This window comes from Arachis hypogaea, chromosome 16 (genome assembly GCF_003086295.3).
Source record: "Arachis hypogaea cultivar Tifrunner chromosome 16, arahy.Tifrunner.gnm2.J5K5, whole genome shotgun sequence".
NCBI classification, from domain to species: domain Eukaryota; kingdom Viridiplantae; phylum Streptophyta; class Magnoliopsida; order Fabales; family Fabaceae; genus Arachis; species Arachis hypogaea.
In genome coordinates, this window is record NC_092051.1 from 126,311,359 (window position 1) to 126,334,055 (window position 22,697).

A 22,697-nucleotide genomic window follows, 5' to 3' on the forward strand; every position below is an offset into this window, starting at 1 on the left:
GATTTTTTCAGCCAACGGTGTTTCTGAATAATGATGAGTATGCTTCAGTTGCACTGACTTTGGTTCTCTTTGAGCATCCACTTTATGTTGGGAGTTAGCTTCTCCATTTTTGTTCCAAATGAAGCATATTTCAATTCCTCTCAAAAGTGAATTTTTGACCATAATTTGTGGAATAAAGTTTATAGACCACTCTTTTATATCATCAGCGTTCGAACCACTTCTTATGTTTCGACTAGCTAGATCATAACAACTAGCAAATTGTGCAACTGCCTTATTGATCTTATATCATCGTTTCTTACATGCAATTGTCCCCTTTTTATATCAGTGCTAAATTCTACACAATAGTCGTGAATTTGATTCTAAAATGTTTTGTTCTTTTGGCCAGTACCATCTATAGGATCAGTTAAAATATTTAACCATGTATTGATCAACATCTCATCCTATTTTCAGTTTCAATATTGAATATTATCTTGCCTAAGATTTTTAATGTCATCATCATTGAGATCGATAGCATCTAATCCATGAGGGTTGACAAAATCTGAATATTGTGAATTTAGACTAGATTGTATCGAAGTCTGAAGGGATGGGTTAGACAAGCCACCGACACCAGATGAGTCATGTCTCGATGCATTGAATTGAATTGGAAACAACAAGGATGCTGGAGTAACATTTCTGATAGAGGGGTAATGCTCTGTGTGTGAATTTTCATTATGTGGTTGGGACAGAGAAAATTGATTATTATAAAAACCTTGAAAATTAAATTTAGGAAGATTTTGTGAATTTGGACTTTAAAATATATTTAGTAGTGTATGTTAAGTTTTGATTTAAAATTTGAGAGTTTGAAGGTTGAGATTGTTGGTATTTAAATTTTGAAAAAAATTTTGTAAGTAATTAAAAAAAGAGTTAAATTGATTTGGATCTATTTTTTGAAAAAAAAAATTAGTAGAACTTTAGTTTTAGAATTTTGAGAAGAGATTAAAGAAGATTAGAAGAAATTGTGAAAATAAAAGTGTTTGTAAGTAGTATATATAGAATAATATAATACTAAATTATATTAAACATAATGGTTATATGACTGTTTCTTCATATATATATATATATATATGTTGTGTTTTTAATTTTATTAATTTTAAAAATATTTTTTGTATTTTATTATTGATATATGTTTAAATTTTATTAGCTATTTCTAAAGAAATTTGAATCCCTCCGAATAGAACTCCAAATACTTAAAATAATGTGAAAGAATTTTTTTCTTTTACTTTTCTCCAATGTTAATTAAATCCTTATTTTTTGTTAAATAAATAGTGAATGGGATCGGACTTCAATTTATTATCGTTGTGCATGTTCTAAAAGTTTTTGCTATAATAATATGATCGATCTACGAAAAAAATATTTGTTGGCTATGAAAATTTTTTTTAAGCTGTGTGTGAGTGAAAATACACAAAAATAAGAGTGTACGTGAAGGATTACAAGTGTTCATAACACGCAGCGAAAATAATAAGATAATTCTATTGATCTATTTTGTGCTTAAAATTTTATTGAAATAAGATGAGTTAGATGACAATACTTGAATATCCTAGTGAATGAAAATTTTTTCTTTCGATAGTACAAAGGTACTATGTGTATCCACACCGAGACTGATCCTTGTTGTCAACTCATTGACCAATGTATTTAACTGAGAAATTTTTTGCAACTCCTTGCACCAGCAATTTTTCACTAAGAATTGGAATATTTGTGTATGTAGAGGTAAAAGAAAAAAATTTGTTGTGTCTTTCTTTTATCATATACACATATATATAGTATGAGATTGGTGACTGATTTGTGAATCAAATTACAACTTAATTTGAAACAGAATCAGTTGGGATCTTATCCATATTTAAAACTCATCATAGAATAAATAATTAATTATTTAATATTCTCAATTATCATATTATTATATTCATGGTGCTAGCAAAGAATATAATAATATTCCATTTGAATTAATATAATTATTTATTTGATCTAATCAAAATAATAATTAAATGATTATTTACCAAGGATTAGAACACTCGTTAGTGTGTGACCCCATAGGTTCAATACTAAGCGAGTAGTAAATTAGTCATACTAAATTTACTAATCAAGGTTGGCATCTAGCAACGCTCCTTGACGACCCGATAGTATGAAGTAATAATATTTTTACTAAGAACCGAAGATGAACAAAAAATACAACTCCTTCCATCTTTTCAGCTCTTGGCTAACTTTTAGAGTACGGTTTGATTGTCAAACTCTAACTTGTTACAATTATTATAATGAATTATGAATGACTTAAGAAACTCATTTCTTAATTCATTCAAACCCCTTGGCCAAGGCATTGTTTATTTCATTTATTATAATCGTAGAGCTCACAACTAGAAAATGGATTAATACAGACAGATTTACAGACAGATTTAGTCTTTATTACAGACGGATTTTTGCTTACCGACGAAATTACCGACGGATTTTGTCCCTCTGTAAAAGCCTCGTCGAAAATTATTTACCGACAGATTTTTTCCGTCAGAAAATTACCGACGGATTTTTCCCAGTTACCGACGGATTTTTCCTCTGTAAATTCTCCATCCATTTCCCTAGGCCGACGAACTTTCCGACGAATTTTCCGTCTGTAATTTGAACCTTGAAAAATCATCTCACACTCTGATTACAGACAAAAAATTCGTCTGTAAATCCGTCAGTAAAGTAAAATAGAATTTTTTTTAGGTTTTTCCATTGCAAAATAAACTTGTTTCCATACAAAATAAATATAAATGTAATAAATACAAATAGAAAAACACACCAATGAGTACAAAATGCTTTCTTTATAATAAGAAGCAATTATTTCCATGCAATAATACAATCTGAATACATTAGATGATAAGTAACTAGTGGACTCATCAGAATTCAATATCCTAATTTATGGATAGCTTCATTCTTTCTTGAGCTTCTTAGTGATGGTGGCAATATACTTGCTTTGGTGGAATGCTTGCTCCAACTCAAGTTTAGTTGGTTGTCTTGATCCATCACCACCAGCATAAGTTCGGGCACCGTACGGACTGCCACCCTTCACTTCATTCATCTCGAACATGCCGCCGCCGAATGTATATCCGATTGAGGCAGTCTATCTCTGCTTCCAATTCAGTAGAGAATTAATTAAGACCAATTAGGCAACAAAATATTTCATATGGGTAGAAATATAACTAGGAACATGTAAATTATAAAGGTTAGCATTATTACCTCATTAGGAACATGTAAATTATTCGCTGCTTCCCACTTTCTGAGCAGAGGATGTCTACCTTATTATATCCGATTTACACTCAGACAACAAATAAGGCAATTATTAGAAAAAAGAACCAAAAAAGAGTTGTTACCACTGCAGTTACTTTTGATTAAATAAGGTAAAGAAATATCTCATGACAAAATTAACCCAAGAAACAAATCTAGGTTCATTAGAAATTTGACAATAGCAATTAAAAGATGTACCTGTAGAAGACGCCATGGAGAATTAGGCCAATGAATGGGATCAAGAAGCTGAACAGAAGAAATGGTTCCCATGAACTAACTGATTCTAGAAGAATCCTCAGTCTCAAAGGACATCTTGAACCTCATCCCAAAATACCACCTCACTTTCATTGCATCTCTCACAATTGAGGCCTTAACACAAAACTCAGGTGAGCTTCCCCTTGGATAGTACACAACCTCAAATGGCCTTCCATTAACACCACAACTCACAGCTTCAACCACCAATGACACCGACACCTCGCCACCTCCAACTACCACCTTCTTGGCCCTCTGTATCCCAACACACAGATCACCATCCTTAGCTCTCAAGAACACAATGGAATCACCAGCTACAAGCTTCTTCTGGATCACAAAATTGCTCCATCCAGTGGTCAATAGGTGCCTGCAAGGAGTCCTTGTTAAGAATCAAGACAGTTAGAACAAAATTCAAATTCACTTGAACCATGAAAAGCTATATATATATATATATATATATATATATATATATATATAGTATTAGCACCTCTATAGATGTGCCTAAACTTTCAGGAATTTCCATGAACATCTTTGGCAACAATGACACAAGCACTTCATTCATTCTGAAACCATCATCTCCTTTCAAATTTAGAAGCTTTTACAGGAAATACACCTACTTTTAAATGAATGATACTTATTACTTAATGAAATAATTACCATTTTTAAATTCACCAGAATCAGATTCACAAATGATAAGCAACCGATTTGCTTGTCTAGCTAGAACAATATGAAATACTAATATAATATATATAATAATCCATAAAATAAAAAAGGAAGGAGAAAGAGAGAAAGTATAAGGAAGAAGAAAAGAACATATGGCATACATAGTATTCTCCTGTATGTATTGATTAATGAGAGAGCATAGAAAAAGAAAAGTGTTGTCTTTAAATTTGACATGCTTGTAAGTTAGTAAGGATTCCTTTTGTTTCAGGATAGCCAGGCAAATTCATTCCTTTGCTTCTTAACTAAAAATTCATTCCTCTGCTTCATTAAAAAAATTAGTATTGTTAACATAATAAATTATTTTTTGTTCAAATTCAAGCATACTTGTGGAATAGTCACCTTTTGACAATAAAAAGAACAATAAAAAGCAGTTACATGAAATTATCACTAATACTGGGATAGGAATAGGATCTTCTGTGATCTTCAAACTTAAATCAATAGGAATATCAAAATATAATATTGCTCTCTATAAAATAATAATAATAAAAAAAAAGAATCAAATAAGTGAGATTCAAGTGGCCCACTTGTATAAAAACTCACCTTGACCATAGACAACATCTTTATCTAGCCAAGCATAAATTGCAAGAATATCCCATAATTTTGACAAGTTCTCTTGCTTCTCATAAAAGACCAATGTCCTATCAGTGCAAATCACGTCAAGACCTAAATGAGTTTGTGCACGAAAATGGTCAGCCACAATGTGAATCATATTATAGTGATACAATTTTATCTTAAAAGAAATCAAAATAAAGGGCAACTAAGGTAGATATAGCATTTGTATAATAACGCATTTCATGCAGAAAATAATTGCTGGGAATGTTTCACCTTAAAACTTAACTTTGAATGCCTAAAACATAAGTTGAAGATAGCAAATTACACCTTATCTGAGCTTCTTACCTCCCTCTGTGAAAGAGTCCCTAGGAAAAGAAGAAAATTTGCTCATTAGATTCACATTATGCTAATCATTACATGGAAAAAGAAACGCTGAACTGAAACAATAGAACTAGAACTGATGGATGCTAATACTAGCAAAGAAAATATGTTGAAGAGTACAAACAATGAACATGGCATTTGTCAAATAGTAGTCATTTAGAAACCAAAATTCAAACCAACTGGATTTCTTTGACTTCCAAAAGTAGAATGTTAAAATTAACAAAAATAGATGGAAATAAATGATCCTTAGGAACAGTGAACTGCAGACTGGACTTAAAATGGTCTTTAAGAAATGCAATTCATAGAAGAAAAATAATACAGAAAAAGAGTCTCCTCATTTGCCGAGTTACTGCTTCTGCTTGTAACATTAATTGATTTGGTTGACTAGGTTTTTAGTACACTCTAACAATTTCTTTCACAAATTTAGATTATTGTACATAATCACTGCTAAGTTCCCAAAGCATAGGCATTTGGTAATTTTGTTTCCAAAGAGAAGCTAAAATAGAGGCTTTGATAATAATTTCCTTAAGGCAATGGTGCACAAGGATGAAAGAAGTACAAGGTCAAAATCAAGATACAATTATAATCGGTCATTAAAGGAGCAACTATCTAACGTCTATAATCAATAGTCACGTTCACGTATCAAATTAATTGTAACTAACAACACATACACTGATCCAGCGTTATAATCACTTGATAAATTGCTGAGCTTGACTTTATTATCAGCAGTATTCGAAGAATGAACATCAGAACCTAGACAAACTGCAATCAGAAAGCAACCAACTCCAGGAAAAAGAATCTCAGCTCTATTGATTTTTCCATCCAAAAAGTAATTCAAGCTTGTGCCTGTCAGAGTTGGAACAAGATAGTGCAGCAAAATTTCAGTGAGAAAGCAAGCTAACAAAGTAACAATTATTGCAAGTAACATAAGATCGTAGCATAAGCACACTCATCCTGACACAGTATGTTCAACTGCATTATTCTGAATATGTTATAATTTTTGTGTGATCAGTTAATTTATACCTATAACAACAGTTATGCTTGCAGTGATGACTTCAGTAATTGACAGCCCAACAAAAGCAAAAGCATATTGCGAGGCCAGATTCCCAAGGCTTAGGACTACACCACCCCCCATTGCAAACAGAACAGAGGGCCAATTATCCTGCACATAAGCAAATTATTGAACCAATTGTAGGCATATGAACTTTGTTAGTGTGTAACTATCAGGGATCCAAAACATAGAGCTTTTGGAAAATCTGAAACATTCAAGGACGTAGATTTTACAAAGCCATTTTTTAAGAGACTCACCTGAGCAAGTTGAGCTAAAAAATTTGGCTCACTTGGTGTGCTCTTGCCTATCTCACCAACTGTGAATGCAATGAAAAGAGCAGCAAGAAAATTGGTGAGCGAGTAATCAAGATAAGTATGCTGAGGAAGATGCCATCGCCTCTCTAACAAAGTCAAGATAGAAGGCCATGTCCCCAAGAAGAAAAGGGACAAAAGCACGCAAACTATGGCACCCGCCTTGCTCTCCAACAAGTACATTTCCAACTGCAACTGTTTAGAGATTAATTTATAACTAGAATATCAAATTAATATCACAAAGGCACAAAGGCACACGAAAATCAAATTAATATCAATCAACAGCAAAAGCAACCAGCAGGCATATGAACAAACAAACAAGCAAACATCTAATTACCAAGCAATGAAGAAAATCCTGCTCTTGGGGACATTGCCTTCGGATAAGAACTTGAAATCATATATAGCATAGTGGCACTCATTAGGAGGGAGGCAAGCAGCGAAATCTTTGTAGCCTTGAGCTGGCTCACCAAGCTTCTCCACAATGACTTGCTTTTGATTCTCCTCAATCTTGAAAACTATGAACCTGTGAGTCCTTTTTGTCTTGAGCTCCAAAAACCGCAACTTGCAGTCATCATGGACCGCCATTCCGGAAGCTGCATTTGCCTGAGAGATTGAAAGGCACACCAAAGCAAAGCAATTATGATCAAGCAGATACCCACACGAATCATTACTCATGCATACTTTAATCTTTTTGCCACTAGAGTAGCTAATAGTTCCTCAATGAAAAATAAAATCAAGTGATTTCGATCTTCGCCCCTAATTTGATATCCATTTAACAAATTAGAGGGGAAGATTCCGTTGATGAGATCCCAAAGTATGTTATGAATTTTAGGGTTAGCAAGACTGAAATTAGGAACGGAAATCAGTAATCAGATCTGAAAGGGAATGATACAACGATCAGATCGAGGATGTGGAAGAAGCCGATAAGATCAGCAACACAAATGCAAAGTGCCCAAACCGATGATCAAAATATTTACGAATTTCAAAACTAAAAAATAAATAATAAGGAGCTAGCTAGAAAATTGAAGCACTATGAAAAGAGACAAGAAGGTGGCTGCGGCAGTTAGGGTGGCCGGCGGTGACGTTGTGGGTGAAGAAAGGAGAAGAAGAAGTAGCCCGTTGAGTCGTTGACGGAGAAGAAGGGTGAGGAATGCTAGGTTTGATTTGTGTGCTGTGAATGGAACTCGGGTAATGATAGGTTTAACTTATTATTTTCGACGGAAAATTTTAAATTACAGACGGAAAATCCGTCTGTAATAATTTAATAAAATGTAGTTTTTTGTCTGTTTAATTACAGACGAATTTTCTATCTGTAATCATTTTTCACGAAAAAAAATAATTTTACCGACAGAATTATCGATAGATTTTCTTTTCTGTCTGTAATTTATGCTAATTCATTTTTTTGTTTTCCGACAAAAAATTCCTCTGAAATTTCATCTGTATTTCCGTAGGATAAAATCCGTCGGAAATATCCGTCTGTAATAATTAATTTTCTAGTAGTGGCTCAAACTCATTACCATAATTGATGGATTCCATTTTGACTAATCATTAATTCTACAAGTATTTAAATCATACCCAATGTCCATTCAACTAACACCGTAGGGTGTTAGGTGTCCGGAATCAAAGTATAACAAATACATTGTCAATTACTATGATAGTCGCAAGTCAAAGGAAAATTCTAATATTATGTTCATCATAAGAATATCCTATTGACAAATATACGGTAACTATAACCATTAGGAATTCTTAGAGTGAGTCAGTTTAATAGTTATATATATATATATATATCTGAATCACTAATGTCCCATTTTTAGTGATTCTACGATTAAGAATAATTTAAATTAAAAGTACTCAAAAAACGTATATCTCATTATTACGATCTCTATCGTAATTATTCATTTCTAATTTTAATTAAGGACACTATCATAAATTATAAAAGTTTATTCTTATAAAAAGGAATAATAATAATAATAATAATAATAATAATAATAATAATAATAATAATAATAATTCATGATAGTATTTTGTTGGACATACACACTTATTTCTAACAGTATGATATATGTGTAGAGTGATATATCTAATTGATTAGTGTAAGAGTAGTGATCGTGTAATGTTTTGATTTATTTATTTATTTAATTATTAAAAAAAAAACAGGACAATGGTGTTATCATCAGGGGCGGAGTTAGACTAATTATTTAGGGAGACGGTGTTTAATAACTTACTAAAAATATTTTATATTATTATTTTTAATGATAAAATTTAAAAAAAAATTAAATATATAATCTCAATCAAAGTAAAACAATAATATATAAAAGTTACCACTTACAATTTTATATCATGAAAAGGCTATTTGACGTTTTTTTTATTTTCAAAATCATCTATTATTGAATTTGTGTCAAAAATAGCTGCTAATTCTTTTTTTATATAGATGACTAAATTGTCTGCAAAAAATTCATCAGCCATCTTACTTCGGAGTATTGTCTTAATAATTTTCATTGTTGAAAAAGCTCTTTATGTTGTTGCTGTAGGCATTGATAGAGTCAAAACAAGACGTATTAATCTATCAACCATGTGATAAGTTCTTGATTTTCCTATTTTTTGCAACTTGTTGCACAATTTAAAAAGTGTACCAACGCCTTTTAAATGATTTGGTATATCATGCTGATAATGTTGCAACTGGGATTTGAAAATATTTAGCTCATTAAAAGGAAAATCAAAGGGATAAAACTTCTCTGCTAACTTGCTAATTTCTTCAATGTTAAATGATTTGAAATTGTCTTTAGAATCCAAAGCACAACTCAAAGTCAAAAGGTCTATTGTTTGCTCATTAAATCTACTATTCAACTCTTGTATTTGAGAGTCAATTGTTGCCAAAAATACATCTATTCGATAATGATGCTCAACTGTCACACTTGGTTGACGAGATCAACCTCTTCCAAAAAAACATATTGTGCACTCATATTAGGGACTTCAATTTCATGCTTTTCACAAAAATGTTTAACATTTGCAAGAAAATTGCACCATCCATCATCTCTTAATTGTTGAAGAAATAACTTCGATGTAAAAACAATATGCATTGCATTAAGAATATCTTGAGATTGTTGTTGCAGTGCTTGGCAAAGAACATTAGTGATTCCCATAATCTCTTTTATCAAGTGCAAAGTAAAAACAAATTCAAACGACAATAATATTTTACTAACACCATAAGCCTCACCTATTTGTGCATAAGTTGTTCCGTCTTCAATAATATTATTAAGAACAATGTTGGTAGTAGTGAACATTTTTACCAAACTGCAAATAGAATTAAAGTGAGAGTTCCATTGAGTATCCCCAACTCTTTGTAAAATGCTTACTTGATTCACACCTTTTCCTGTTTTTAATACATTTTGAGCAACCAAGTTTACATTTTCAATTGCTTGAGCTTCTTGTAATTGATCATGTCTTTTTGAAGAAGTACTAACAATAGTGACAATAGAGTTTAATTGAGTAAAAAATTCATGAATCTGAAGTACCTCTCTTGAAGCTGCCACCAGTGCTAATTATAACCTATGAGCAAAATAATATACATAATATGCTTGTGGATAATCTTTTAGAAATAAAGCTTGCAAACCACTCCACTCACCCCGCATGTTGCTAGCACCATCATACCCTTGACCCCTAATATTTTCAACTTGGAGATTATAATGAGAAAGGACAGAAATCAATTCTTTCTTTAAAGTTATTGCACAAGTATCAGTGACATGCATAAGATCAAAGAATCTCTCTTTAACAAAACCATCTAGAGTAACAAATCTCAAAATAATGATAATTTTCTCCTTTTAAGATTCATCTCTAGCTTAATCAATAATAATACAAAATTTGGCATCTCCAATCTCTTCTCTAATTGAATTTCTCACCTTAGTAACAAGAATATGTAGAATTTCTTTTTGAACAACATTTGAAGTATACTTAGCATTTTTTGGAGCATTTTTCAAAATATTCTTTTTCACTCTTTCATTGTAAGATCCCAAAAATTTCAACATTTCCAAAAAGTTACCTCTGTTGCTTAAACTTTGGCTTTCATCATGTCTTCTGTAGGAGCAACCTTGAAATGTCAACCATCTAATGCAATCTATAGATGCTCCTAGTCGAATTCGATTATTTTTAATCTCTTTTGATGTTTGCTTATGAAGAAGCTTGTCGATATATTGTGATTGTTTCATCAAATCATCACATGATTTGAGCGCCTTATGATGGAATGAGTTGGGACCTTTGCCAATGTGATTCAAAAGAGCACATTCTTTTCCACTATTTACTTTCTTCCAATTCCTGAAACTATTATCAATAAAAGCATTTGAACCCGTATTGATTGAAGGTTCCTTAGCAAAAAGAAAGCATTGGTGAAAAAGGAAAGAAAAATGAAAGAGTAGAGAAAAGAGAAATTAGGGTTACTGCTATCAAGGTTAAATGGCGGTAGTAACCTTCCATCATAGCTTTACCTTTTTTCGTAGAAAGGAAAGAGCTTTTTTTCACAGAGAAGACGATTATGACTGTGTTCAAGAGTCATCTACTTTAAACATAAAAAATCAAATACAAAAAATCTAATGATCTCTACCTTGACTTGATTTTTTCTCAAATTTTTGACATTCTAAATCACAACTAACAAACCTCCACTTAAATTTATACTTAATATAAAATTAACCATATTGGTTAATACTTAAAATCATTTTCAAAAGAATCGCACCATAACTTTTTTATTGTGTCAAATATTTTCTTAACAAATTTGACTAAAAATATAATTTTGAGCTCTAATATCACTTCTTAAAAAGTAAGCAGAATTTCACGAGTAGAATAACTAAATTGACACAAAAATATTAATGTGGTTTAACTTTGATGGTTTTCAGTGGCTAAGAGAAGGGGGGTTGAATCTTAGCCCCTTTTTCACTTAATAACACTTGCTGGTCTTTGAAACAACTTCTGGAGACTTTTTGCCTTTTTGTCTCGTAACCAGCCACGAGACTTTTTCTTTTGTCTCGTACCCAGCCACGAGACTTTTCTTTTTGTCTGTCAATCAGCACGAGATATTTTTCAGTTTTATCTCCTGGGCAGCAGAAACAAAAATGGAGTAGAAGAGAGAGAGAATTACATCAAGATATATCCTGGTTCAGCTGCTAAGTGCAAGGCAGCCTACATCCAGTCTCCATCAAAACAATGATGGAATTTCACTATAATCATTCTTGATTACAAACACCAATTCTCCCTAAGAACTACCCTTCCTATCCAGGACAAGTCCAGAATCTAAACGCCAATCCTGAACTTGACTTGGTCACAGCCAAGCTTTCAACTGCTAAGTGCTAACCCAACTTGCAAGGGAATTCCCACAGAATCATGAAACACAATAAAGATGTACAAAGGACCTCTAAGGACATCTATGGCTTTTTTATCTTTTAATTTTGCACTCTCTGCCTTTTTCCACTCTATGGATTTTCATTATAAACCTCACTGTTTGCCTTTTTTCCATGAGACTCAAGACATGACAAAATTAAATAGAAAAATTACAAAATAAAAACATTGAAGGAGAAGAACTTCTGTTAGCTTAGGTAGCTATGAGAATTCTGTGCCTTGCACTCTCACTCCTTGAATCAAACCCTGACTGTTCACCCTTACTTATAGGGAGAAGCCTCCAAGGTTGAAACCAAACAAACCAAGCCAATCTTCTTCTTCTTCAACCAGAACCGGTTCGTCCAAAGAGAGAGAAGAGATAACTCATGCAAAACCCAACATGCAATTACCTCTAGTCCTTCCTTGATCACCAATCTTCATCAATCCGAGCCCTTCATCCTTGCCTTGTTTTCCAAGATGAACTCCTGACCCTTGATGCTTCATGATGATGATAGATTCATCTGCTCCAATCTCTGCATCTTCCATCACGTAGCCACTATAGCTACCTCATGTGGTGGTTGAGCAGAATCAGAAACAAGCCATCCCTCCAAGGATCTTCTTTTCTGACCAAAATCTTCTTCAACCATTTTTGGTATGGAGAAGCTAAGATCTCTTCACCAAATCTTACGACAAGTGATGAGAATCTTAGCCACAACATACTTTTAGTTTTCTTTTTCTTACCATCATTGTGATGGTCTTGTAGCTTGCATCTTCATCTCTTTGGTGGCTAGCTTTAGCTTCCATGCTTTCTCTGTTGAAATGACCGAAAGAGAGAGGAGAGAGAACAGAGAAAAACTTGCAATGTAATTAAAGAAGAAAATGAAAATGAGTTAGGTTTACATTACCATGCCTAGCCTCTGCTTCCTTTCTTCAGATTACTTGCTTCTACCATCTTCTTCTCTGACAGTGAGGTGACTGAAGGTAAGAAGAGAAATGAGAAAGAAGAAAGAAATGGCTTCCAAATGAAATAAAAAAAGGAATTAAAATCAATTATATTCAATTAAAAACCTACTTCCCTTTTCTTTTCTGCCTTGTAACGTGTAGCTCACATTTAATTACCATCAAATCACATTTACATTTTCTCTCTCATGTTACCAAGGCAATTAAGACTATTTCATAAAAATTTGAATTCCAACTAAAGAGAGAAAGAGGTGACCGAACAAAGCATGCAGATTTGCTTTCTCTTCATCAAATTTTTGGACCAAGCTTTAATGGTCTTAGGGCAACAATTGTTTTGGGCTTGTTCAACATAATTCTGGCCCAATTAATAAATTATTTCTTCAGCCATAACAACTTAAACATTTTTGTACTAGGCTGAAATTCTTCAACATATTGGGCTTGCTAATATTCGGCCCAATAGCAAAATCTGCACTGCAAAATTATTTAATTAACACATATGAACCAAAATCAAATTAATAATTTTACAATTAATCATATTAATAATGTTTAGTCATCACTAATTTAATTTAGAGTTTTCCAAACTCATCAAACTTAATGCCTACATTCACAACTAATAACGGATCCAGAATCCGACACTGAAAAGACAAAATTTAAAATATAATATATTAATATTTTTTTAATCTACACTATTTTAACTTTAATTTTTTTATTATAATACATTTATTAGTATATATAAATTGTTTGTTTGATAAAAAATAAAAAATAAAAAATAAATTTAAGCCAAAATTATGTTTAAAAAACAACTACTTGAAAAACTTCTAAAAATACAATGATGAGATTAATAGTGAAGAGAATAATGTAGTACAAGGATATGTTAAAAAAATTAGGATTTTAATTTTTGATATCCAAACTTAAGAGAAAAAGAGAAAAAGATGTGAAAAAAAAATTCTACTTTTGGTTAGAGAAAGAGAGAACAATAATTTTAATTTTAACTTTTAAAATAAATTTAATTTTAATTATTAAATTTAATCCAAAAATAATAATTATATTCTCACATTTTCATATAAACAACCCATTTTTTTTTACACAAACAACCCATTTTGATAGATATATCCATATATATCGGACTTAGCAGACTATGGCCCATGCTGGCACCTTTAGTTTTGGATATTGTGTACAGGCAAAGACTACAAACATATATCATGATCGATTTGAGAATTGTAAATATTTTCTCGGACTTTCATGTATTTTTAAATAACTAAAGGAATTGATTTTGCTAAACTCATTTGTTTCTAATATAAAAATTTGATGTGAGAATTAATTTGTCCAATAATTAAGAATTTAGTTAATATATATTCTAGGAACACAAATTAAGTTATTAATTAACAAAAAATTTATATGAAAAGATGTAAAGTTTAGCTTTCAATGTATTTAATAAAATAAAAAATTTAAAAACTTCTATTAGTAGTAACCTTAATATGTGTCTGTCCTAAAGACTAATGATAGTTAAATCCTAAAATAAAAGATTTAAAATTTGATAATTATAGTTTATTAGTTTATTAGAAACTAAAATGTTTTACTAAAAATTATTTGGAAAGAGATTTGGGCTAATATTTTTTTAGGTGAACAGATTTGGGCTAATATTACTCAACATAAACCTAGACTACACCTTTGCCACAATTCCAATCATTTAAGAAATGGAACTTTTATGTCTAAAATAAAAAGGAAATGGTACTTTTAAACGGGCTCAACCAGACCAAAAAAATGGGCTCACCAAATACGAATGTAGCCCAGTATTCAAGTGTCTCTCTCCCAAATTAAAATATTATAAATATTAAAAAACTAAGGTCTTAAATGGCTTTCATGACTCAAGAGTATGGTACACATTGACTGTTCAAAGGCAAATGCAAGATTTTTTTGATATGCAATTCAGTACTTTTTAATATCAAATTGTATTGGGTAAATAAAAAAATGTATCCAAATTATAAAAATACTTTTAAATTTTGTTATTAAAAAAAATATTCTCAAATTATTTAAAAAAACGTAACAAAAATGTTAACTGAGACGTCATACATTAGTAATGTGGCAAATGGGGCTGACTTCCTATGTGATGAGTCACGTCAGACTTTTCTGTTAACCGCGAGGTCTTTGATTATGGCTAGGTATTTTTGACACGTTTTTAAATTATTTAAAAATATTTGTAACAAAATTTGGAAGATTTTTGTTAATGTCAAGATAATTCGGGTGATTTTTTGTGGTTTACCCAATTGTAAATATTAATTTAGTGTACGTGCTCCAGTTTGGTAAGCAATTCGCTATTTTTCGAAAATGAATTACAATTATTTCTTGAGAGAAAATTCAGTCCACAAATATGCACGAGGAGAAATTTGATATGTGGTACGTTGAAGGAAAAAGAGAGGAGAGAGAAATTAAAGAAAAGGAAAGAAAAATGGCTCGAGAAGTGAAACTAGATGATAGGCCTATTCGAGATAATTGATAGTAGAGATGATATGTGTGCTGTATGGAAGAAGGTTGAAGCAATTGAACAACGGTTTGTTTGCTTGTATTTTTATGTGGCAAGGGTGGTGTAAATGGGTTCAAAGGTTTGAAGGATCATTTTGTGAGTTGGAAGCTCGGAGGAAGTGGGTTGTTGGTTTTATGCACTAGTTTGAAATATCTGGTTGAGCAGGAACGACAGAATCTCTCAGTAGGTGTCATAGATGTTATCAGAGATAGCATTTTTCGAAATTCATTGGGAGGGTTAAAATTGATTTTGTTTATTCTACCATGGTACTGTCAGAAAGACACGATAATGGAGCAAGGGTGTAGTTTAAAATATTGATCTTTCCTTGGTCTTCATATGTTGTATTTGAACATCAATGCAACCTAATATGAACTATGAAGTTAATTTATGATATAGGAACATTAGAAGTTTGAACCACATATTAATCCATAATAATTGTTTAAAGGTGATACATATAAGATAAAGGGTCCATACTGCATCACACTAGATCATATATTATATGAATACAGAGATACATAAACCAACTACATGTATCATCATACTATATGGTAATTGTCACCTAAATTGACATAAATGTATGGATAGAGAAATAGTACATTAATAACGCATCTCCAAAGCCAAGAAAGTTCATCAATTAACTCCTGCATTTAGCATCAACAAAAGGAGGATGAGTTACACTTCCATTTTGAATAGGGCTTTTGTTTTTAACATGTGAATTATTGATTCTTCTTTGCGTTGAAACTTAGAAATCAAGCAAGTAACCAAAAAGATGTTCAACATTTTTGAAGCTGGATTATCAATAAGGGTAGACAGTAAAAACTTAGGGAAATGATTTATTCTCATAACATAAATACTAAATAAAGAAGAATTAATTCCTTATTAAATATTTCAATACATTTATTGTGTTTACTTTTTACTTCATTTAATCTTTAAGAGGATATTTAGGAAAACATTTTAGGGTGCTTTATTATCACTAAAAAAACTATAATCATTCTAAAGCTAACAGAAACAACTCAACTCACAACAGAACGGAATCCTTATAACTGAGATAGTTAGAAGGATGAAAAGACCTTAAAATTTAACCCAATCACAAACAGACATCCAAAATTCAGAGAGTATTTACCATTTATGATAAGGTCTTAAAGTTATGAGTCATCTCAGAAAGGAACAAGTATAATGCAACAGAGTTTGGGATTTATTGGTTGCATGGAATACTTACAGTTGGGTATGATCTTCCAATGCTGGTTATCACCATTGTTCCACTCCCAGAGGACTATAGTAGTGCCATCATGAACACCACCAGAACGCTTATCACCCTGATATGCGTCTACGTTAAGACGAATATTGTTAACCATCCTGATAGCCCTATGGCCATCACCCAGGTCCTTGCTCTCAGTCCACAGAACAGACTCATCAAGGACGTCTGGATTGTAATGTATCAGTTGAACCTACATAAAACTTATAAGTATTGAGTATATAGGAAATTATGGGGAAAAGCCTCCAATCTGACATGTAACTGATAAGATATTATAGAGCTTGATCATCAAAATTTCCAAAATTAAAAGAAAAATATACTAAGTGTAAAAATTGGAAATCACTAATCAAATTCTCAAATTTTAGAAGGAAAGAAAGAAATACTATGCACCCCTTTTTCTGGTGCTAAAAAGTTTAAGGGCAAGGGAATTTTTGCATTTCTAGGTCATGACAAGTTAAAATCCAAAATAAATGCTTATAGTGGTGCTTGTGTTACACTTCTATTTGATTCAACCTTGAAAATTGAAATGACTTTTTCTTTATTTTGGTTGAAAGGAAATACAGAATCACACAAAGGATATTAAGGTTTGGTTTGGTAAAACTTTTCGAAGAAGTGCTTGTGCTTTTCAAAAGCACTAGCACCTTGTTTTGTGTTTGGTAAATAAAAAAACTCTTGCTTGTGTTGCTTTTAAAAGTTAGGGGTGCTTTTGATAGCACCTATGGAAGCTTTTTAAAATTGGCTTGTGCTTATCAAAATTAAAAAGTCTAATATAACCTCATATTAATTAATATTTGAATTTAATTCTTACATTAATGTCTATTATAATATTTTTAAATGTTAAAAAATAATTTACCAAACACACTTGTTGTTGCTTGTGCTTATTAAAAGTCATTTTTAATTTAATTTACCAAATGCAAATGCTACAACTTTTAAAAACTAGCTTTTATAAGCTATTTACCAAACTAGTCTTAACAAGAAGCAACTATCCCAATACAACAGGTTTGGTAGTTTGTACTTTAGAACAACACAGGCCACAAAACCACTTCATAAGTATCAATTGTCAAGAAACTTAGGATACATTTTTTTTTCCAAAATTAGGAGTAAGACTCGAACCCAAGACGTCTAGATGAAGATGGGGAGATTATGCCATTTGAGCTATAGCTCGTTGGCGAAACTTAGGGTACATTTGTTTCAACTTTTTCTAATAAAAAAATAGTTTTTTTTTTTTTTAGTTTTAGCTGAAAAACACTTTGCACATATTTGTCTCACTGTTATAAAATAATCAAACAATCAAGCAACATGTACCATAAAAATCAGTTATCAAATTAGTCATCTGTATAGAATACATATTAAAATACAAAATAAACATTGAAAAGGAGTTAAGCAACACCTGTATTTATATACAATATATAGCGGCTGATTTGGTCATCAAAAAAATTTGATTCAGCTTTTTTGAAAATGTTAAACAAAGTAGCCTCCATATACAAAATTGAAGCTGTAAAATCAGAAAAAAAAACGATGCCCTTATTATTAAGATACTTAGAAGCCATAACAGTGCACCTTTGTCCCTTCATTTGAACGTGAAAGTATAGAACAATCTTCATGTTGCGTGCATGCTGAAGAGATTTTATATTCCCACTAAAGCAAGGTAATCTTTGTATTCTTTAACCCCTTTTTGATTATTTGTTATGCATAAATAAATGTGGTAAGAGGATGTTTTTCCTAATGACTTATTGCAATTGCTTAATGTATGATTAATATATTTCACTGACATGATTAGCCTTGTGTCTGAAAAATGTTTACTGCAAATGCAAAACATTCCCCTGTTTCTGCAGAGTAAGTTGCATTTTACAAGTTACTGAAGTTGTTTAATGTGCACCTTGTGGACTAATACATTTTGTGCTCGGGTTTAGGAATTAGGATCAATGGCAATGTGCCAACAACCCTAAGGATTATACTAATTTGAAGAGTTATAGCTCCTTTACTCTCTAAAGACTCACCAAATAATCGAAGACACTTTCTTTCTACCTTATTCTCCCTACTAATTGGTAGAGGTGTTTGCGGTACGGTATGAATTGGATTGGATTAGATCAGATTTGAGAAGTAGGTCCAAAACTCGATTCAATCCATGCGGTGTGTCAAAAAATGGATTGGATGAACAATTTTGTTTGGATTGCTTTGGATTTGGATAATGGACACCCCTACTAATTGGTACTAATTAAGTAACTCTCACTCTTAACTCAGACTCTCTCAGTAACTCTAACTAGCTAATATAATAATGCGATCCTAACTCCACCATATCATGGTCGTTTAGATTTAGAGTGAAGAAAGAGCAGTAAAATACAAAGAGGCATGTTCATATCTTTGTACCCTACTTAGCAGTGCATTCTTTTCTGGGAGCACCCTAAAGTTCAGAGTCATTTTTCCATTCCAATCGATTTCTGAGTTTGAGTTAAGGTGAGGTACAAAGGACACCGAAGGTGAACAATTTTATAATGTTACTACCACCCACAATCTTTCTATTGCGATGCATAGCTATAAGCTTATTCCTTAAAGGCATAAATTCTTAAGGGACCTAATGCAAAATGTTATTAGCCAATTATTAGATCCATTAACTTGAGATTTGTGTTGTTTATCATCAGTAGCAGAAGCCAACCCTCTTTTTTCTTAACTTGAGAAGTTGATTAACTGGGAGAATAACAGAGGCCAATTTTTTATTCCTGTTAGTAGGAACAAAGATTTCAAGATTCTACTTGTATTCCAAGATTGAAGATCGAAATTGAATTTGAATACGAGAAAGTGAGATCTTACTGGATGAGTGGCACCAACGGAATGCTTAATGGCCTCACCGGTGACCTTGTTGACAAGAGAAAACGCAGGGTAACCCTCTTCATCCTTCACCCTTGTGCTGTATTTCAAATCCTTGTACCAACGCTGCAAAAGAACAAAAATATTAGTCAAAGATCATTTCTTGAAGTTGCAGATCAGCAGCCAATCGGTAACTAACAAATAACTAACGTTACCTGATACTCGTCAGAGGGATCAGAGTACGCAAGGATGACCTTGCCGCCGCGAATGGTGAGGCAGTAATTGGGATCGGCCTTTGTGACCACCTTCACTATGTTCTTGTTGGAAACTGCGGCGGAGCCACCAGCAGCACCGTCACCACTCTGGTGGCTCACATGGTGAACAGTACCAGAAACTGGAGAAGCGAAATCGGCACGGTTGGGAGGAAGGTGAGACTCGTGTGACACGTGGCGAACGTTGGGTGAAGGAGACTGGTTAGTGTGAGAGACATGGTGAACAGAGCCAAGAGATGGTGCTGGTGCTGGTGCTGGTGCTGGTGCTGGTGATGGGTGACCGTACGGGTTAGGTGGTGGTGGTGGTGCTTGGTGAGAGGTGTGGTACACTTGAGGAACTGGTTCATGGTGTGATGGTGGTGGTTGTGGCGCACCGTAGAAGGGTGGGTGTGGCTGTGGTTGTGGTGGTGGCGGTGGTTGGTGAGGGTTGTGAAGGGAGTTTGGTCCCGGTGGAGGGTAAGGGGGGTTGTTATCGTTGTCGTTGCTGTGGTGGGTGTGGCGGAACATGGTAATAGGTGGTGGTGAACAATCACGATGGTGGGTTTCAGTTTTCGGAAAAAAATAAAAAGGAACTTTATAAAGACAGAAGGAAAATGAGGTGAGATACATGGACCTATATTATTGGACAGCTAATCTTACATAATGTCAGTTCAAATTAGCCAATAACTAGTTAACAAATTCATAATCTAGAATATAGTATATTTAATTTAATTCATATTTTATTGTATTTTAAAATTTCATGTGGATTTAAATCTAATTATTTTTTTAGTAAATTTTTTTATTTCTACTCAAGAGTGTTTTAAATATAGACAAATTTACTAAATAAAAAATAAAATTAACATCATATTCATAAAAAATAATTTCACTTGATAAAATTATTTAAATACTAAAAAATTAACCAAATTTTTTTAACTTTAATTTCATTTTCAAATTTTCTCGATTCTTAACTCTTGATTAACTGTACATCTTTATTTTTTTTTTGGCAAAGATAAATATTTATTTTATTACAATTAAAAATGATAATTACATTCTTCAATGAATCAAAGAACATAAACAAAACAAAGGAGTTATCCAAAACAAAACAAAGTTCGGTGGTTTCGGTGCTTGATGAATTTCTCTGCAAACTTCATAGCCTGGGACAAAACTTTCCTAGGCTATTTTTCTTCCTAAAAAATCAGAATATTGCGGTCCAACCAAATCTCCCAAAGTAGGTAACCACTGCTATAGTTGTAAATGAGCATTTCTTGGAATAGAGCTAGCCAATGAAGAACTGTTCCACACACTCTCCACTTCTGGGCAATATGCAAGTGTATGTAGGGCTGATTTTGACATTGATGAGCATCAAAGGCAGATTACAGACACATAAGGTAATCTCGAGTTGATATTCTCCTTTATTGTGCACGATACCGTTATGGACAAGCTTCTAAATAAGCATTTTGATCTTGGATTGGTAACAAAGGTTCCAAATTGCTTTTTCAGATCCCCTTCTCCCGATACCTTTCATGGTGTGTTTCAATTGAGGGGTAAAAGAAGAGGTATGCAATGGAATATCCTGTTTTAGCTGAGTAATAATTAGGTGAAAATCACACAATTGATTCCTATACTTTTACTAAAATTGTAAATTAGTCCTTACACTTTAAAAGTTTATAATTGGGTCTCTGAACAAAATTAAATTTTGTAATTTAGTCTCCACCGTTCAAATAACGTTTGATTAAATAGAATATTTATCAGCATATTCTCTATTTTAAACATGTGAGTTGCACGTGTTTGACAGTAAAGACTAATTTGAAATTTTAGTGAAAGTATAAGGACCAACTGTATAATTTAACCATTTAAAAATGATCAAAAACTTCCTAGGCTATCTGAACTCATCCTACCCCTCCCTAGCTCTCTCACTCTTACTTTTTCACTTTCCAAAACAGAGTTCCCTTCCCTCTAACGCTAAAACCTACTCACCTCCATCATCAATACTCATTAGACTCATCATCATCGGACCACCATCAACAGCATGCAGAAGCCCTCACCATCGCCAAACTCTCTCCTCGGCCAAAGGGTACTGTCGGTGCCAGCATTGTGACAGACAGAGGGTGTTGTCTTGCCGCCGAACATATCTTTCACTCACCCTCTTCTCCTCGTCGTGGAATCTTTGCTCATAGATCTTCTCTCGTTCTTCCAGATTGCTACTGCTTGACCTTCGTCTCCTCATCGTTGCAAACTTTGTGCCTGGCTATCTCTCTGTTCAAGCTCTCTCTCTGTGTCTTCGAGGTTACTCTGTCTCACCACAAGCTCACTGTTACCTCTATTCTTTCGAGCTCACTCTGTCAACATTGTGTCGCCATTCATCCCTCGCTGTCTCTTCAGTAAGCCTCTACTTCTTCAGTTTCATCTTTTTTCGAGTTAATTTTTAAGATTCTAAGTTGAGTTTGTGTTCAAACTTTGGATTCTGAAGTTTTCGTTGCTAATGTGATTCTGAGTTTAGTTTGGATTTTGAGTTTGGATTCTTTGTTTAGTTTTTGTGATTCTGAATTTTTGTTGCTGATATAATTATGTTCTAGTGTGCTTCTGTTTAAACTTAATATATAAAGTTAAGTTTGATGATTATGTAGAAATATGGATGTGGTTTGTATTTTATTGTTATTAGTCATTTTAAGTGGAATGTAATTGTAATTTGAAACAAATAAAGATTGCCCCTTTTCTAAATAATGTTTAATTGTTTTCAAGTTGTATAGTTGAGTTCCATTATGATGAGGGAGATGTTCAAAAAATTATGTTATGTTAATGATGTGGTGGTACAACAAAGCATGGTATACCTGATGGAGAAGAAAGATTGATTTGTGTTGGAAATGGAAGAAGGGAGGGGAAGAGAAGGGATAATGGAAGAAGGGAACGGGGGTGGGCTTTGGGCGGTGGTGGCTCAGGGTGATAATGGAAGAAGAAGAACAGAAATGCT

The 22,697-nt window shown here is 32.8% G+C and overlaps 2 protein-coding genes across 51 annotated transcripts; both read right to left on the minus strand.

Moving 5' to 3' along the window:
• Positions 1-2,812: 2,812 nt before the first annotated feature.
• On the minus strand, positions 2,813-7,771 carry LOC112754908 (probable ureide permease A3). Of its 50 annotated transcripts, none has more exons than XM_072221145.1 (10): positions 7,596-7,771; positions 6,902-7,167; positions 6,511-6,759; positions 6,226-6,364; positions 5,874-6,048; positions 5,095-5,186; positions 4,810-4,932; positions 4,034-4,159; positions 3,247-3,913; positions 2,813-3,136 (listed from the first exon to the last, which is right to left on the minus strand). In XM_072221145.1, exons 3-6 carry the CDS (start codon positions 6,745-6,747, stop codon positions 5,150-5,152), a joined length of 588 nt encoding a protein of 195 aa, XP_072077246.1. In that variant the 5' UTR covers positions 6,748-6,759; positions 6,902-7,167; positions 7,596-7,771; the 3' UTR covers positions 2,813-3,136; positions 3,247-3,913; positions 4,034-4,159; positions 4,810-4,932; positions 5,095-5,149. The 50 variants fall into 50 exon arrangements, with proteins under 50 accessions (XP_072077246.1, XP_072077248.1, XP_072077269.1 ...); XM_072221147.1 differs by having other exon boundaries at positions 4,034-4,162; XM_072221168.1 differs by having other exon boundaries at positions 4,034-4,109; positions 5,167-5,186; positions 6,511-6,569; positions 7,609-7,748.
• An 8,042-nt stretch (positions 7,772-15,813) lies between these two features.
• Positions 15,814-20,435, minus strand: LOC112754910 (ricin B-like lectin EULS3). Its single transcript, XM_025802730.3, has 4 exons — positions 19,691-20,435; positions 19,479-19,601; positions 16,632-16,860; positions 15,814-16,053 (listed from the first exon to the last, which is right to left on the minus strand). Coding segments are annotated over exons 1-4 (1,020 nt in total). The 5' UTR covers positions 20,357-20,435; the 3' UTR covers positions 15,814-16,051.
• Between the last annotated feature and the right edge of the window lie 2,262 nt (positions 20,436-22,697).

Coding starts and splice junctions, on each gene's coding strand:
- LOC112754908 (XM_025802712.3), bottom strand. CDS start 6,747: ATGTACTTGTTGGAGAGCAAGGCGGGTGCCATAGTTTGCGTGCTTTTG. Junction 5,187..5,873: donor GATTATAACGCTGGATCAGT/GTATGTGTTGTT, acceptor TTCTTTTCCTAG/GGACTCTTTCACAGAGGGAG. Junction 4,163..4,809: donor AGATGTTGTCTATGGTCAAG/GTGAGTTTTTAT, acceptor TTCATTTAAAAG/TAGGTGTATTTCCTGTAAAA.
- LOC112754910 (XM_025802730.3), bottom strand. CDS start 20,356: ATGTATCTCACCTCATTTTCCTTCTGTCTTTATAAAGTTCCTTTTTAT. Junction 19,602..19,690: donor ATCCCTCTGACGAGTATCAG/GTAACGTTAGTT, acceptor GTTCTTTTGCAG/CGTTGGTACAAGGATTTGAA. Junction 16,861..19,478: donor CCGTTGGTGCCACTCATCCA/GTAAGATCTCAC, acceptor AGTTTTATGTAG/GTTCAACTGATACATTACAA.